Source organism: Cinclus cinclus, chromosome 6 (genome assembly GCF_963662255.1).
Source record: "Cinclus cinclus chromosome 6, bCinCin1.1, whole genome shotgun sequence".
Classification (NCBI taxonomy): Eukaryota; Metazoa; Chordata; class Aves; order Passeriformes; family Cinclidae; genus Cinclus; species Cinclus cinclus.
Genome location: NC_085051.1, coordinates 55,854,855 through 55,872,680, shown reverse-complemented (window position 1 = coordinate 55,872,680; position 17,826 = coordinate 55,854,855). Strand labels below are relative to the sequence as shown.

Genomic DNA, 17,826 nt, shown 5'->3' with positions numbered 1-17,826 from the left:
TAAGTCCATTTGGAACTGGGTGCTCCTCCTGCAAATGGGAGAGATGTGGTCGTTGAGTGCCTTGAAAGAGGAGAGGTAGTTGCTGATGTGAGGACTGGTTTTGGCAAAAGAGGAAGAAGGCAGAAACTATGTCTCCCTTTGATTTTAGGCACATAGTTGCTGCAGCTGACCACAAAACCGTCTTCAGTAGTACTGAAGTAGTACTTCAGTGTGGTTCGATCATTAGCTCATCAAGATATCCTGTAAATCATGTTAATATGCAATAATTACTTATTTGTAGGAATTGGACGATGAAAAAGATAACTCTGAAAATGAGACCGATCAAGAAGACTCCAGAGAAATCCAGAATGATCCCTGGCATAAGAAGGCCATCACCGAGGGGCCCTCATCACCACAGTCCCTTTGCCACCTTATGCCCCCAACTCAGGGCCATGAGAGATCAGGCTGTGAGACCCCTGTCAGCGTTGACTCCATCCCACTTGAGTGGGATCACACAGGTGATGTGGGAGGTTCTTCCTCTCATGAAGATGATGAAGAAGCACAATACTACAGTGCTCTGTCAGGTGAGAGCCACTGTCCAGCAGTTTGGTTTTACGTGGACATCTGGAGGATGTCCCTGTGTGGGAAGGGAGGGAATTGAAGTCTTGCTCCAACATTGATGGTTGGTTTTCAAGTACCATTAATAGATGTGAGCAGACTCATCTCATAAATGAGGGAAATGGTACTTTCTAAACCAAGTTTTTATTTTTAGAAGCATAAGAAGGTTTTAGAAGCCTTAATGTTTAAGAATGTTTGGAAATGGTAACAACCACTTACTTTGTTCTTTGTCTTTGCTGTCCCTCATTGTTTCAGTTGTTTTTAATAGTTGGAAGATATTGAATAGTGAGGAAAATGACATTATTCTTTTTTCAGATGTAGAAATCACTGAAAACCCTGAGGCATATCTTAAAATGACCACAAAAACTTTGAAAGCATCTTCTGGTAGGCACCTGCTAATGCATGTGTCTGAACATGGCAATCTCCCTGTGCTGCACGCTATATTCCTCAACCTCTCTCATACGTAATGTCTGACTTCCTGCCTTGTGTGGACACCATGTCTCATCCTGTCATGGTGTTCTTACGCTGCAGTATCCACATGGACATTAAAAGCAGTCAAGAACACGCCATTTAGGTTTTGCCTGGTAAATGCCAAGGTGGTTAACGTGCATTTCATTGTACTGATCCAAAGTCTTTTGGTTCTTTCTCGGTGGTTTGCTCTGGGTAGTATCAATTTTTTGTTGTTTCTAATTTTGGTGGCATAACTACTGAAGGCAGTAGCTCCAACTCCACGAGTATTTTTTTGTGGTTTGTGCATGACAGAACTATGTGTGTCCTGTCTGTTAAATCCAGAACAAACATTCTCCAAACCAGGACATATGTAAAATGTTGCAGATATGTGATAGTTATTGTTGGGATGCAAACTTCACAAAACCATGGTGCAGCCTTGTCTTTTGGTTTTTTTTGAATACTCTTACCTGTATTCAAGCATTTTCCAGAAGAAAACAAATGTCCCATAACTGCATGGCTCTCATCTCATTACCTTTGAAACACTGTTGATGTTTTGCAAATGTGCATGCTTTGCAAGGAAAGCTGCAAAACTGTCATTTTTATGCCATAACTTGATGCCATTTTATTCAAAGCGCTTTCTAACTTAATACAAAGCAACAGCTTTCTTGTGGAGGTGGAATCTTGCACTCAGGGTGTGTGGTTTTGGTTTTATTTGTTTCAGGAAAGTCTGTTTCAGAAGCTCATCCTTGGCGTTCTCCAGGTAGCCCAGTCTGCAGGAAACACAGATACAACCAGGCAGAGATGGTTGGAAATGTGTTATCTGGACCAGAGACAAGTACTCCCTATAAACCAGACTATGTGAGTTGGAGGCTCTGTGGGCACTGAACCTGTACTACAGTCTGTTTGTTGTTCTGTGTAATTCCACTCTCTTCCTTTCTCCAGCAACAAGGAATAGAATAGTTGAGGTGGGGAATTTTCACTTCACACAAACTTAGACATCATTTCTGGTGGCTCAGGTTGGATTCCTGGTCAGTCAGGGTCTGGAGGAACTTCCTTCCTCTATTGTCATAGGACATGTCTAGGAGAATTTAACCCCCACAAAGGACAGGGTGTTAATCTGTTGATACTTACTGACCTATTTCCCTTTCCTAAGCAAATTTGAAGGGTCTTAATATGCAACACACCATTTAATACACTTCTAGGCACTGAAAAATATGCCAAAATGGCTTATTGTCTAGTGGTGCCTCAGCCTTAGAGGCTGTTTGCCAGCCATTTGAAGCCAATGGCTTCACCATTGTCACTACTCTTCCAGACAGGGTGGTACTTGTATCCGGTTGCTTTTGTCATCATTTTTCCAGTGTTAAAGTCAATATTGCCAAGACCAACAAAGTGCATCAGCAATCGTACATTGCCTGGTACATGTAGTGCAAAAGTAATGAATTTTCTATGTCCACTCTTGTAGTAATTGGCATCACCATGGTGTGTGTTTGTTTACTGGAAACACACAGAGCCAGTGTAAACTGTTAGCAAAACTGCAGAAGCCCAGTGCTAAATCTGATATGCAAGAGCTCAGCAGCAGCCCAGCCACCCCAGAATAACACAGACTAGGTTGGACCTTTGACATCCTGTTAACCTGCATTTTCACCCACCAAAATGTCATTCCAGGTGAAGCAGCTCAGCTCTGCAAGCAGCACAAGCAGCAAGGAGAAAATTCCATCTGCCAGCATGAGTGATGAGGAGCCCCAAGATGACCAAGAACTTGTGAATATAGCAGCAGCAGAGAAGCAGTCAGGTACAGAGCATTAGGAGTGGCTTTGGGGCTGTGGTGTTTGTCCTGTGACTCTGGGAGGACAAAGCAGAGACAGCATGAAGACAGCATATTTGGGAACAAAAGAAAAGAATTAATGTATTTTGCCAGATTTCCAAGTTTCACTGAGCTTGCTTTTCATCTGGTTCTGTCCAACCTATGTGTGCTGTTCAGAGCTTTCACATTTTCTGTCAGAACTGAGATTTTTCTTTCATAAAATACTTCTGTCACTTTGCTGCTTGTAGTAAATGGGAACAATTTCACTTTTGTCTGATACTGAACACTTCAGAGACTTCTAATCAGATTTCAAACCAAAGGTTCTGTCTAAAATAAGATTGCTATGTAGAATTACTGGTATTCCATATAACAAGATGCTACAGCTCCCATTTGCAGAAATGTTTTTTCGAAACTGGTAATGCATTCTGTTCTTCAGTATCTTTACAGTGGTCCTTTCATGCAAGCTGGTTCTCTTGACCTTTTAGGACCTCATTCCTGGTTTCAGGTGCTTGAGATTGTACTGCAGTCGCAAAAGCAAATTGTGATAAAAAGAAGGCTGCAGCTACATGCACCAGCTTACTTACTCTGTTTCTCTGGTCTCACAAATGGTCCAGGGTTGTGTCCCATACGTGGGATGAATAGGAGTAGTCTGAGAATGAATGGTTTAGATGTGTTTTCAGAAAGTGTCAGTGATCACACAGGTGGCATTTCTGTGTCCTTCAGCGCTGAATTGATGATACACAGAGTCCTTAGAATGGTTTGAATTGGAAGAGACCTTAAAGTTGTCCAGATCCAATCCCCCTGTCATGGGCAGGGACACCTTCCACCAGACCAGGTTGCTCCAAGCCTGGTCTTGGACACTTCCAGGGATGGGGCAGCCACAGCTGCTCTGGGCAACCTAGGCCAGTGCTTCACCACCCTCACAGTAAGGAATTTCTTCCAAATATCTAATCTAAACCTACCCTCCATCAGTTTAAAGCCATTATGCCTTGTCCTACACCTCCATGCCCCTGTCAAAAGTCCCTCTTCAGCTCTCTTGGAGCCCCTATAGGCACTAGAAGGGATTCTAAGGTCTCCCTGGAGCCTTCACTTCTCCAGGCTGAACAATCCCAGCTCTCTCAGCCTGTCTTTACAGGAGAAGTGCTCCAACCCTTTCACCATCTTTGTGGTTTCCTGTGGACTCTCTCCAGCACCTCCACATGGGCATAAAACACAAACCCAAGTCCTAACTGCTGGATCATATTTGTTCTGTGCTGAATTTTGGTGTTCACCAAATCACAGCTGGGCCCATTGAATTCTGTCTCCTTAGACTTGGTCTGTTCTTCCAAGTGAATTAAAACATATCCAATTAATGTCATTAAAATTCTGTGTAGCATTGCTATGTGGATAACTTGACCGACAGTATGATATTTAGACACTGCAGAATCTCAAGAATAGATGTGTCTGAATTACAGTAATACATTACAGCAGTTACTTGGTCTCAAGTAGAATGGAGAATAATTTTCTTGCAAAACTTCTGGCATCTGTTTTACATATTCCTTCCTTCAGTGAAGATGTAAATGTTTTTTTTTCTATGATTTGCAGGCATTATTGATAGGTGGGAGCTCATCCAAGCTCAAGACCTCAGAAATAAACTTAGGATGAAACAGAAATTGCAGCAGTGGCAGCAGCTGGACTCAGACCTCAGTGACATCTCTGCTTGGCTTGATAAAACTGAGCAAGAGCTGGAAGAGCTGCAAAAGGTGAAGCTTCCAACCAGCATGCAGGCATTGGAACAAAAGGTCAAGAAATTGAAAGTAAGTTATGGCCTACTGAGAAGAGAGATTTCAAGATGCTTTTAATCACTGTGTTCTCCTGGGATCGGTTGGCAGCACGGATGCCAGTAGCCATGTTCCTGTGCCACAGGGGACCTGAACTGCTCTCAGCTAAGAGGACTAAAGAGGGTCTTAGGCAAGATGCTTCTGTCTTCATATTCAGAGACTGGCAGACAGAAGTAAAAACCCCTCTACTTCTCCCTTGCTGTTTTCTTGCACAGTAATATCAACGTCTTTTCCTTGTGCCATTCCCCTCTATGCAAACCAGAAACAGATTGAAAATTAGCCAGGTCAACAGGCTGCAAAGTCTAGGCTGCTTTTTTTAAAATTGAATTGAGGGCAGGGTGTAATTCCAGCAGGAGACTGACAAAGATCTGCTCTAGAGCTGTGGTTTCTGCAAGCTGATCCAGCAGGTTACCAGGGCACATGTAAGTGCTGGGGCCCTGGGACTCAGGCAGTGGAATGCCTCAGGTTGAAGTCTGAGAGAGCAAGTGTTTCTAAAATCTGTGAAAATGCAAAATCCGTGTGCTCACCCCTCACCAGCTGCCCCATGTGGAGTCACCCTGAAGCTACTTATCAGGGTGGTGTCACCCTCGGGGTGATGTTGATAAAAGGACCCTGCAGGACAGAGGAGGGATTTCTTAGGCATGCTGAGAGTATGTTTAAGCCTACATGTCCTGGAGTAGATACTAGGCTAGGGACAATGACTCTGCATTCCAGTAAGATCAACTCTGACTCCTTCAGCCAATCTGGATTAGGTACCAAGCCCTAGGAAAGGTTTGATGGTGCCTTCTGAGTGGAGGGAGGTGCTTCCCTTCAGCCTGCAGTTGGGTGTCTGACCTCTTCAAGGAGCAGAGCTTCACTTTTCTCCTCTGCATCTGCTTAAGAGGAGTCCAGCTGGCTGTAAATCCCATTTTCAGACAATTTGGCTTTGGCAGGGTGTTAAAAGAGCCAGTGTGCTTTAAGAAGTGAATTTCATGAGTGTCAGGACATCCCTATTGCCTGGGATAAGGATAAAGCCAGTCTGCCTACAGTCTTCTTATTTCAGAAGTCTGTTTTCTTTGTCCGATATTAAAAGTTTGCCTGGAGGAGAGGGGGACAGGATCCTTTGAGTGAAAAGTAATTTAGACCAGCAGCTTTTCTACAAGTGGAACTCAGATCTTGAGAATACAAAGATTGACACTCTTGGATAGAAAGGCTGCTGAGAAAACCAATCTGAGCTTTGTGGCTTGTGGGATTCATCCTGCAGCTCTTACTTCCCTACTGTAAGAGCAGCTTGGAAAAGATTGAGTACCCTTGATTCAAACTGTAAACTGGAGGGTACAAGAAAGGTATTGTTTGGCATCCTTTTTTTTAAGAAAAACCTTCAGAAATACAGGCTCAGCCTTAACATAAAGGTGGTTAGATTATATGACCATGACTGCAAATTCCATACTATTCCCCCTGCAATTCTAAGGGAGGGGAGGAAAGCAGGCAGGACTGCCTTCTGGGGGGACCTTGGGAAGTCAGAGAAATACAGGAACTCAGACCAGAGAGAAGAAAAAGGATTTCTCAAAGTGGGGTGGTCTGGTTTGGAACTAAGGGCCCAGAGGGAGTGGGGAATTTCCATCCTGCAAGATACTGAAAATTTAACTGGATGAGACCCTGAGCATTCTCCTTGGAGTTTGAAGTTGGTCTTGTGTAGAATAGGAGAACAGACCTCCAGATGTCCCTGTCAGCATTATTCTAGGATTCTGGGGTGGCAAAGCCTTTATCAATTAGGGGAAAATGCCTTGTGATGATCTATGGGAGTATTTGTCTAAATGTCAGGGAAAGAGGCTGCTCAGAGGAATTGAAAGGCAGATGTGGATTAAGCCATAATGCCTGTGACTTAGGGAGAAGCACAAGCCAAATGACACTTATTTTCTTCAAAGTGAAGGTTTTAGCTTAAAAAAAACCCCAAACATAAACCTACCTCAGTATGTTTCTTAGCAGTATTGAAAAGTCACCAGATTCAAACATCCTTCCCCAATACCCGTGATACTTTTGAGTAGGTGGTTTTACTGCAAATAAACATGTTTTTCATCATTCGTAAAAGCTCTTAATCCTCTTTTTCTACCAGGACATGCTTAAAGCATTTGACAGCTACAAAGCAGTGTTGCTTTCTGCTAACCTGAGCAGCAAAGAATTCCAGAAAGCAGACAGCACGGAGTTCAAGGAACTGCAGAACAGGCTACGGAAGGTCAACTTGCACTGGGAGAAGGCAACTCGTGCACTGGACAGCTGGAGGAAGGGTTTACAACAAGCCTTACTGCACTGCCAGGTGCATACCACATGCCAGCTTGTAAGGGAAAACCCTTTGGGATTCTGTTGAGCAGAGGGCAGAGGGGTAATTCCTGCACATCAGTGGAATGGTCGTTCACAATCCAAGACACTTTTTTCCTGATAAAATTGCCTCTGATGGATTGAAACGGTTTGGTAATAAAACCTCTCAAGTGGATAATGCTGTTTTACTACATAGGTGGAATACTTTAACAAGGTTTCTGTACCCTCACTAATTGTGAATTTGTGGTGGCTCTGTCTAATCTGGGCTGGGCATTTTGTTTGTAGTTGAAGGCACTGGAAAGGTTTTTTTTCCTCTTATGTGCCAATCTTCTTGTTTCTCTAGGATTTCCACGACCAGAGCCAAAAGCTAATCCTGTGGTTAGCAAGTGCTGAAAGTCGAAGGAACGAAGCGCAAATCACAGATCAGAATGCTGATCTCAATACAATACTGGAATGCCAAAAGGAGCTAATGGTAAGTGTAGTCTTAACTGCAGCACTTCAGCTCTCACCACACAGTGAAGAGCAGGATGTTTATGTTTCAATGTGTCTGCAGCCTGTCCTCAGACCTGCTGTACTCAGGCGTGTGGGTGGTTTTTGAAATGGACCAAGATATTGCCTCTACAAGGCACTTTTCCATAATTATACATCATAATAAAGTTGATTATGAGAGGTCTTTATGCTGGAGTAAGACTTCCAATTTCCAAAATATAATGTCTTCTCTATGTGAATTACCTGCTGCTATAACTATTTTTAAATGTTAGTTCAAGCAGGTACAGCCAGTCTCTTCAAGAGAACTTCATTTCCTATGTAACTGTAATAACCATTCCTGTGCCTCGTGGATTCCCAGGCAGGTTATGCTGTTCTTTAAAGCTTTCCAGAGTTCCTCCTTTTGGGAGAACATCCATGAAGTTGAGGGTAACAGTTTTTTGTGCTGTTGTTTTGTTTGTTTATCCTCAGCAACTGGAGAAAGAGTTGCTGGAGCAACAGCTTAATGTAAACTCCCTCCAAGAACTCGCTGCTTACCTGCTGCTGAAGCCAGATGGTGATTACATTGAAGAGGAAGAGAAGGTCCATGTAATTGGAACGAAACTGAAACAGCTGATTGAACAAGTCTCTCATGACTTAAAAACAATACAAGGGCATTTGGTGAGTTGGAAGTTAAATACTCATTTGTGGAACTTCCTTACTGGAAAGAAATAGCATATTAAGAATTAAGATACTTATAAAGAAACTGACTTAAAGCTTAAGTACTTCCACCTTCATAAGCTGAAAAAAAGAACAATTCTGGCTGTGGGAACGACTTCAGCAACCCAAGGCTAGTACAGTATTGTAACAGAGGAGTTGTGCTGCCTCTGTCCTGGAGGGGTTTGAAGAGCAGAGAATAAGCTTTGAGTAAGGCTTTTGGCCAGGTCTTTGGGCACGAGGTTGGACTAGATTAACTTCCTGAAGTCCCTTCCAACCTGAATTTGTGTGATCCAAACCAGGTATCAGGCTAGGAATGTGTAATGAACTCATAGAAGTTGAAGTTCATAGAAATGGGTTGCTTATCCTGAGGCCTGTTAGAGTTATTTTCTGTATGCACCCATTCCATTTTAATTCCTTCAGGCTGGCCACTGTAAAGCAGCTCTTTATTCTGAGGAACTGGTTATGCTCATGTGCAGGGGCAGTTGGGTGTGCACCTAGAGAGGCAGTGAAAGGTGGTTCTTTGCACTTAATTTATTGTCAGCTTTGAACGTGCATTTTAAAGAGGAAGGTGGTGTTATTTTTTAGGATACCAAAACATTCCTGCTAGTTCCAGATGACTTGGACTCAGGAGTCTATAATCCAGAAGAAGGGAAATCCAGCCCTGCTATGAAGAAGGCAAGTATTTTTTTTCTAATATTTTGCTATCAGCATATAGTGTATTTTGACATATTTAGTGTGGAAGTTCCTCAAGTATAATAATTTTACCTTTTAGGTCCACGTACCTCATTACAGCATTTACAATCAGACATTAATGTCTACAGCTGTCTTTTCAGAAAAATTCCTTGTAGTTTCTTGGATACTAAAAAGCTATTTCTCTCAATAGATGGCCCTCAGGAGAACTGCAGATGGCAGAAATGGCAGCAGCACAAGGTAATATTTCATATACATGCCTGATCTCTTGAAAAATAGTGAATATGGGAGAGATGAGCTATGTGCCAGCAGAAACCTGGGGAGCTGTTCCTTGAGGCTGACACATGGGTGGAGGTAATTTCTGCCTATCTGTAGAGTCCCCTCTCCCTACCAGCTCTGGGCTGCTCCTTAGGGAATGGTTTCCTTTAGCATTCCTGCTCCGGGACCTCCACAGTGATGTGCAGTCCTGGCTTGAGAAAATATATTTTGTGCCACATGGGGGGATATTTTAGGTTTAAATCCTCCTTTAATTCTACCAGCATGCCTGTAAAAAGAATCTTGCCCTTGAGAACCACTTGGTACAAACAGACCATGAGAGACAAAGGGAGAACTTAACCCCCAGTCCATTGGGGTGTGTTCAGAGTTGATCTCTAATGCCAGGACAGAGGAGAACCGAGTCAGTGTGAATGATGTCTTTCCTTTGTACTTCAAAACCTAATTGGAATGGTCTGTTTGCCTCTTGGGAGAAGTTAAGTTTGCATCTGAAAATAGGGTAAAAACAATTTGTTTAACTCAGACCCTGAAGTGCCTGTTCTTTGTTTCTCCTTTGCAGGAGTGAAAGCCATCCACAGCCTGTGCAGGCAAACCCTCAGTCTCCCTCTTTCTTCTACCGAGTGTTAAGAGCAGCTTTACCTCTCCAGTTGTTCTTCCTGCTGCTTTTGCTCCTGGCTTGCATGATCCCCTCCTCTGAGGAAGACTACAGCTGCACCCAGGCCAACAACTTCGCCCGCTCCTTCTACCCCATGCTGCGCTACACCAACGGGCCCCCCCCGACCTAGGACACCCTGCAGTCACACCAAAACACTCTTGGGTGGTGCTTTTTTCTCACATGCTGCTCTAGCATCAATCAGGCAGCGAGTTTCACATCTCAAAATGTATATCTTGACAAAATTTCAGCGTTTTGTACGGAAAACAAAACTTTTTCTATAGATTTTTTTTTTAAAATGTAAGCAACACACTTTCTACTTTGATGCAATAGATACACTATTTTATAGGGGCAGTGCTCTTAAGCTTGCAAGGTCTTTGGATACTGAGTTGTTAGATGCAGAAACACACCACAGTAATCTTAAACATAGCAGTCTGTCTTGGGTTAGCATGACACAAGCAGGTGAAGAGGGACATTTAACATGATTTCTGCACACACTTCACATTACTTGTATCTTTTGGTACTGTAGTCACTTGGTGGAAACAAAAAAATGAGTATTTTTTAATCTTTGTTACTGTATTAATCTAACACGTTCAATATCATGATACACATTTGTTTTGTTTGACATAAAGTGTTCTAGTGGTTAGGACTGCTGTGTTGTCTTTTTATACCACCTTTTGGAATAAGGAATTGCTGCATTGCATGGAAATGGTTTATAATGCACATATTTTCTAGATGAACATGATTATGTAGACTATCCCTGATGTATACAAATAGTGCAATGACTTTTTTAATGAAAGTTTTTTTTCAGTTTTTAACCTGCTGAATAGTGTACAGTACCTTGGGAGAGAATTGTGCATTTTTATAAGCTTTGTTTTTAAAATGAAACTGGTGTGTGGGTAGTGGCTGGAGAAACACTGTGTACAGTCAGCGTTGCCACTGCCCCTCGGTTGTACAGTTTGAATACTGTCATTAAAATTTTGCCAATGTCTGCAGGACTGTGGGTGTGTCTAGTGGGGGGGTGGGGGCAGCTTCATGTTCCAGCGGTGCTGCCCCTTCCACTCCTGGAGGAGTCAAATTGTTTGCCTGCTAACAGAGAGGTACTGGAAGCAGAACAACCACTCCCTTGCTTGTCAGAGCAAGAGGTCACAAATCCAGCAGTGGGACCAGTGTTCCATGGCACAGATCCTTTCCTTTGCAGCTCATTTCCTGGAGGAAGAATACAAAGTAGAACCGAGTAATGCTTATTACTTAGTTTGAAATGCTGAAGTATTTCCCACTCTGGAACTGACTTTGTGTAGTGGAAGTGCAGGAGTGGGGAAATGCATGTGGAGGAGAGCTCAGTGCAGTAGTTAGGGCTTTGGTCAAAAATCTTTTGTGTGTTACAGTGAAAATGACCCAGGAATTAGCCACTTTGTGCAGTGCTTACCCATAGAAAACAAGGTCTCTGATCAGCCTGTGAGAGTTCTCCCACCCTTTCTACAGCTGTCACCACTGCTGGTTCCCCATCTTCTGGCGGGAGAGCAAACTGCTTTGTCCTGATGTTCAGAGAATGGCCTAACTCATAGCTTTTTCCCAGCCACGGTGGCAAACACACTGTGGTTTATTTCCAGGATATTAAACTAAACTTACAAGCTGTGTTGAGGTGCCAGGCTTGTGCTCCAGCACCAACAGCTCTCACATTGGGGCTGTATCCAGAGATGGACCCCTCGCCCCTTGCTGCACACAGCCACACACACTGTCCTCTCTCCCTCTGCAATCATTATTTGATATTTTTAAAGCAGTTACTTCGAGATGGAGCTCATTTAAGTTTCTCCCTCTGTAGAAGTGAGCCAACTCTAACCATTATTTCATTGCCAGGTTGTCACAAATGCCCATGCAGACCTTTCTGCCAAGAAGTAATAGACAGTTGCTGATGTGGTATTCAGTTCTTCCATTAAAGAACCTGTGCAGGGGAAAAATTGAACAATGTTAAAAGGTCTAAGGAAAATTTCATAGCCTACAATTTCCTTTCATTATGAACAGTTATATCAAATTGTTGAGCTGATGTAATATATAAAAAAGCAGAGCTTTCAAGAAATTATCTCAAAATGTCACCAAAAAAAATGTCTGGGAAGTAGCTTAAATCTTTTTTCTTCCACACCTATTTTAAATAATTTTATTTCCAATTGATTATAATCACTGCACTGTAGGCTGACACTGAAGTCTGCTTTAAACAAGTAATTTTATATCCCAAACAATTTCTTTGTAACATCTCTCTCAGGACTGTTAGTGGCCAGGGAAGGAAAAAAAAAATTAAAAGAGAGGGCAGATGCAGTAGTGAGAGCAAGCATAACCCCACTGGTGATTGTGCATGTGCATTGAGAAATCAAACCAAGCCAAAACTAGTTTTGAATTGAAGTCCTAATTTTTGGCAGTGAGATGAGGCCTCGGTCTGCTTTCGGCTGTACCTACCCCCCTCTAGCATAGGCAGCAGCAGTGAGAAGGCTCCAGGGAGACTTCAGAGCAACTTCTGGTACCTAAAGGGGAGAGCTGGAGATGGGCTTTTTACAAGGGGATGGAGTGGTAGGACAGAGGGTGAGGGCTCTGAACTGGCGCAGGGCAGCTTTAGATAAGGTGTTGGGAAGAAATTCATTGCTGTGAGGGTGGTGAGCTGCTGCAATAAGTTGTGCAGAGAAGCTATGGCTGCCCCATCCCTGGAAATGTTCAAGGCCAGGTTGGATGGGGCTTGGAGGCACCTGGTGTGGTGGAAGGTGTTCCTCAGTCGCTGAGCACATACAGTTCTGTGCTCAGTGAGACCAGGCTGAGCTCAGCTGCAGGAGAGAAATGAACAAAAAGCCTTGTATTTACATTTCATGGTGCCTGCTTAGCCATCTGCAGCAATCCGTAACTGAATGAAACACAGCAGCAGACAAAATACCATCAGTTCACAGAACTAAAAACAGCTGGGGGAAAGGGAGCAGCTGGGGTGCTGTGGGGTAGTTTTCACATTACCATAACATACATAAAGTGCTTTCAAAGGCACCACTTTCAGTCGGGAACCCGTTTCCATTGCAAACTCACAGAGAGTGAAATGTTGACACTAAAATGACAGGACTCAGAACAAAACATTTTGTGGAAAACAAATGTGCAGTAAGCACAGGTAATGGCTATGCCAGCTCCTGTGTGACACTGCGCTGAGTGAAGAAGGTTTTGTCTGTTGAGGCAGTAGCAGCAGATGTTGGCATTTTTATAGCAAAGCAGGCTTACTGTCTTCATGCACTTAAATCAAAGTAATCACCAACACTCAGCAATGTTGTTTAAGGAGTTTAAGTGACTTTTAAATGTAAAGATGGAGTTAAATAATACACAGACCATAAATAAAATTGTCTTAGCTATGAAAGTGCCATTTAAGGCACCACACTTCACTTTAGTAGTAGAATACTGTGAAAAATTAATGTAAACAATACTTACATTCCATATTGAAACAATCCACTTGATTTTCATGCTCCCACTTGCATTCTTTAGAATTGGTTTGGGCACTGGGTCAGCACAATAGATGACCACATCTTAACTGCTTTGCTGACCCACAGAATCTAAGTAATGCTAGACCATTTTTTCTGAGATGGATGGTGATGATAGCAAAGGTGTTTCCCTGGCTTCTAGGCCTGAAATGGAAGTGTGCAAAGGTGGCCTGGGGTAACCTTTGAGTAAACTGAGAGGTTACGTTCACATGCCAACAGTACAGAAATTGGAGGGTGAAATGCAGTTGCTACTCCTTGGCTATTGCACCGTGAGTTCCCACACCCACAATCTGCAGCCAGAACCTCCTAAGGGGGATGGGATGGAGGGTGGGGCGAGGTGGAGACATCTGGCCAGGGCTCTGTAAAATCTTTGCAGGGAGGGGAGCTCGCCAGGGGGAGTTGGAGCAGCTTCCAGTACCTGAAGAGGCTAGAACAGAGCTGGAGTGGGACCTCTGACAAGGGCATGGCATGACTGGATGCTGAGGGTGCTGAGAGAGTGAAACAGGTCACCCAAAGAAGTTGTGGGTGCTCCTTTCCTGGAAATGTTCCAGGCCAGGTTGGATGGAGCTCTGAGCAACTGGGTCTGGTGGAAGATGTCCCTGCCCATGGCAGGGAGATGGTCCCTTCCAATCCAAACCATCCCATGATTCTATGGTAAAAGTCCAAACAGGACAGAATTTCTTACCTCAGAAGAGGACAATTGCTGGTGACAGCTTGAATAGGATTAACAGGCAACGTTTTGGGCCTCGCTGCATTTTTAGGCTCTGCTAAACCACTGTAATGGTGCAAATACAACAAATATCTTTCACACTCCTCAGCTCATCAAGAGTAAAATGAAAAATTCCAGCACTTAAAACACTTAAAAGGATGCTCTCCTTTCATTATAATGATCCCTGTATAGATCTATCATTCAGTCAGCAAAGAATTAACATATTATGACTATGGAAATATGCATATTTATTTTTAAAAAGAATCTTCAAGTGGTTAGTTTGCTAAACTTAGTTTGCTATTTTATAGGAGCACTTACCCTGTTGGGCACTATCTCAAGGGAGAATGTTTCAACACATCTACATATCTTTCCCCCTCACTCTTCTAACTCTGACTGGAAACATGAGAGTGCTAAAAATGGATAATTTGAAGGAAGACAGAGGTGTGAAAAAGGTCTCACATTCCTGGAGACAAAGCATTTCACCTGTCTGAAAACACATTTCTTTAAAAAAAGAGAAAGAAAAACAACCAAGGTTTTTTTACCATCCTGTTCCAGTTCCAGACTTGAGAGAGGAAGCTCAGTGTGTTTTTCTTATGTGTGCTGTTAAAAAGTTTGGCCTTCCTTCCTTTTTTTCCTTTCCTTTCCTTTATTTTTTTTCCTTTTTTTTTTTTTTTTAACTCGTGACAAGTGTCCCTCTTGCCTGAGCCAGGTGTGCTCAGCTCTGTGAACATGCCAGAACTGCAGCACAATTTCTCCAAGCAGCAGCAGCTCTGCCAGCTCCCAGCTGGTTCCAGCCAAGCAGGGAAGGAAAGCAATAAACCAGCTCCTCCTCAGAGCCCTGCTGGTCCTGAGGATTCCTCTCATTCATATGGAGACTGGAAAAGCCCCCATGTCTAAATGGAAGCCCAGTGTGACTGCTCTGCTCAAGGCTGGCAGGGACAGGGATTTCCACACCAGGAGTGCAGCATCTGAGGCAGTCTGGGGGATCCAGACCCAGAACAAAGCCAACATCTCTCTCAAGAGACCCAGGCACCCTCATTCAGTCACTGCCACACACCTCCCTGTGCTGCTGGAGATGAGCATCTCCTCATCCCAGTATGAACACAGCTACATTAATGCAGACTCCACAGCTATTGGCTTTCACCCATTTTAAAACAGCGTTAGTAACTTTTAATAAAGTTATGTTCAACAAGACAAATAGGTTAAAATCACAGCATTTTCCTATTTGCACTGTACTAATAGCAACATATATGAACACCACCACGTAGCACAAAACTGCAGCATATCCCTTTTACAGAGTCAATCCACAGCAAATTTCCATTTAAAAGGTAATTTCATGATTTATACCCAGTCTTTCCCATTTTCTCTTCAAAAGGTTTGTTCCAAGATTGTACATAAATTCAACACTTTTAAAGCAAAACAAACAAACAAACAAACAAATCACTTAAACATTTCTTCAAAAAACTGTATTAAACCAAAAGATTACACAGGATAAGGAAAATGAGAGGAAGAGCAACACAACAGGCAATGAGGCCAGAACACAATCAAGCCTAAGATATACTGAGACAGATTTGTTTCACAGTAAAACATCTCAAAATGAAAGTACCAATAAATTCCAGACTGTACTCACAATTCTTCCCTTTTTTTCATTGTAAATATTACATGTCTTTAGAAGGACACTGCTATATTACAGTTTCTTAAAAACAATAAAAAGGCAGAGAGTAAAAATTTAGATCAGCAGCAGCATCTGGTATAGTACAAGATCAAAACAGACAATAGATGTGTAACTCACTGAAAACCTCCTATAAAAAATACTGTCCTTGGCTTTAAAAACCACCAAGATTAATGGTTTGACTAATATTCAAAATATGTAAATGGCATACTCATCAAAGTCCCTAATGCAAAAGACTTATTGGCTCAAAATAGACTTTTGGTGTGACCCCAATTTATTTCACCATAATGCCCAGAACATGCATGAGCTATATTTAAATGTTTCCATGTAGAAAGACAATTACCAGAATGAATGATGCCACCCTGCTGATCTCTGAGGTCATCAGCCAGGCCATTTAATCAGGTTTTCTTTTTTACTCAGTGCAGCTTAAACACACGCAGAAATCATCACAAAAAGAAACTTTAAACCACTACATCTTCAGCGTAATTCAAACAAGTCACTGCACTTGCAAAGCAAAGTAGTGCTTTACATTATCCCCATCTTTACATTATCTTTACATTTACCATTATCCCCATCCTCACATATTATCTTTACATTTACCATTATCCCCATCCTCATCTTTACATTTACCATTATCCCCATCCTCATATTATCTTTACATTTACCCTTATCCCCATCCTCGCTCTTTGAGGGCTCCTATAAAGATATGAGGACCACAGCACAAGGTGCCATGCATGCTGAGAACAAGCAAGCAGCAAACCTCAGGGCAGCAGACAAAAACAGATCCCCATCCATGTTCTCATCCAGTGCCTCACCCCCTGCAAGAGGTTTTGGGTGGGCAGGACATAATTCCACACACCAGTCAAAGGAGTGGGAAGATTTTTTTTCTAGCTGGTTTCACAAGGCCTGATCAGCAGATCATAAACAAATACAAACAGTTAATATTCACAGAGCAACTTCTTGGAGCTAATTATTAGAATAGATTTAACATCATTAATAAATATGTAAAACAACATGATAATCTCACAGACTAAACACATTTCAAAAGTCAGTATTGACTGAGATATTCAGACGATTTGGTCGTTGCTTAAAGCACTGAAGAATTATAAGCAGACAATAATGTGAGTGTTAAGAACAAGCTCACAAAATGCAAATTTAGGATCAATTTAGACTTTCTGCAGAGGCTCTGAACTGACCCTAGAAGCTATTCCAAATGAAGGTTCTTGCAGCCATTGCATATTTGAGAATAAGCTCCTTCACACTGTCTATATCTTGGCACTTTATCTAGATCAGCTGCAGAGCAGGCATTCCCCAGGGACCAGCACACAGAGATAAACATCTGTCCCAAATGATGCTGTTCTACATTTCACACCATCCCATGATGAAAGAGGACTTTGTTCAGTCAGTGCTGAAAAGTCTTACTCTGGGAGACAGAGACCAATGTGCTCCCTCCAAGCTTCTCCTGCCATGTCAAACCTGTCCCTTTACCTCACCCTCTCACTTCTGCCTCTGGCAAGGAGAGGCACCAATTCCATGTCCCACAGTGCTGTTCTGAGGCTCGATTTCATAAGGTGCTTTTGCAGTCTCAGAAAAGGCACTACAGCAGTGCAGCTGTTGCAATGTCAGAATTACAGACAGAGATGAGCTCCCCACGGCCTCTCCCAAGACACTGATGTGCAAATCCAGGAGGGATGAGAACTCACACTAGGTCACACTTCTGCAGCCCCATCACAGCAGTTCTGTTTTCTCCCGTAGCTCTGAAAAAGCCTCACATTTCCAGCTCTTGACACAATTACTGGGGTGCCCCCTTCCTCAGGCTGTCTCCAGGCTCCATTTGCTCCAATGGCCCAAACTCAGGGTGTGTGGCCAGGGGCTTCCTTTGCCCTCGGAGGGTGTGAGCATTCAACATCTCCAGAAGCAAGTCATACACTGGCACCACGTTCTTACACTTCATGCTCAGGAGATGCTCCATTCCCTTGTTACTGTGCAGAAGAACAGAAAATAACTCAGCACGCTGGTTCCAACAGTGCAGAGGGAAAAAACACACCCATGGTTTCAAGAGAGCCCCTTTTTATTATTTGGATTTAACAGGATTTAGCTGCTGTGCTCCCTGAGATCACTTACCACTACCAACAGCACCAATACTTTAATACAACATTCCAATACTTTAAGG

General features: G+C 42.8%; 2 protein-coding genes across 2 annotated transcripts in view; one reads left to right on the top strand and one right to left on the bottom strand.

Annotated features, from left to right (window-relative positions):
* The window catches only part of SYNE2 (spectrin repeat containing nuclear envelope protein 2), a 153,976-nt gene extending 144,074 nt beyond the window's left edge, over window positions 1-9,902 (top strand). The window contains exons 107-117 of the mRNA XM_062494829.1: window positions 281-563; window positions 913-981; window positions 1,769-1,905; window positions 2,713-2,839; window positions 4,436-4,647; window positions 6,767-6,967; window positions 7,313-7,441; window positions 7,927-8,115; window positions 8,740-8,829; window positions 9,038-9,084; window positions 9,677-9,902. Coding sequence (XP_062350813.1) covers window positions 281-563; window positions 913-981; window positions 1,769-1,905; window positions 2,713-2,839; window positions 4,436-4,647; window positions 6,767-6,967; window positions 7,313-7,441; window positions 7,927-8,115; window positions 8,740-8,829; window positions 9,038-9,084; window positions 9,677-9,902 — 1,710 coding nt within the window. The remainder of the gene's footprint in view (window positions 1-280; window positions 564-912; window positions 982-1,768; window positions 1,906-2,712; window positions 2,840-4,435; window positions 4,648-6,766; window positions 6,968-7,312; window positions 7,442-7,926; window positions 8,116-8,739; window positions 8,830-9,037; window positions 9,085-9,676) is intronic.
* A 7,543-nt stretch (window positions 9,903-17,445) lies between these two features.
* Window positions 17,446-17,826, bottom strand: part of ESR2 (estrogen receptor 2) — a 28,402-nt gene continuing 28,021 nt past the window's right edge. Inside the window, exon 8 of the mRNA XM_062494826.1 lies at window positions 17,446-17,635. Coding sequence (XP_062350810.1) covers window positions 17,446-17,635 — 190 coding nt within the window. The remainder of the gene's footprint in view (window positions 17,636-17,826) is intronic.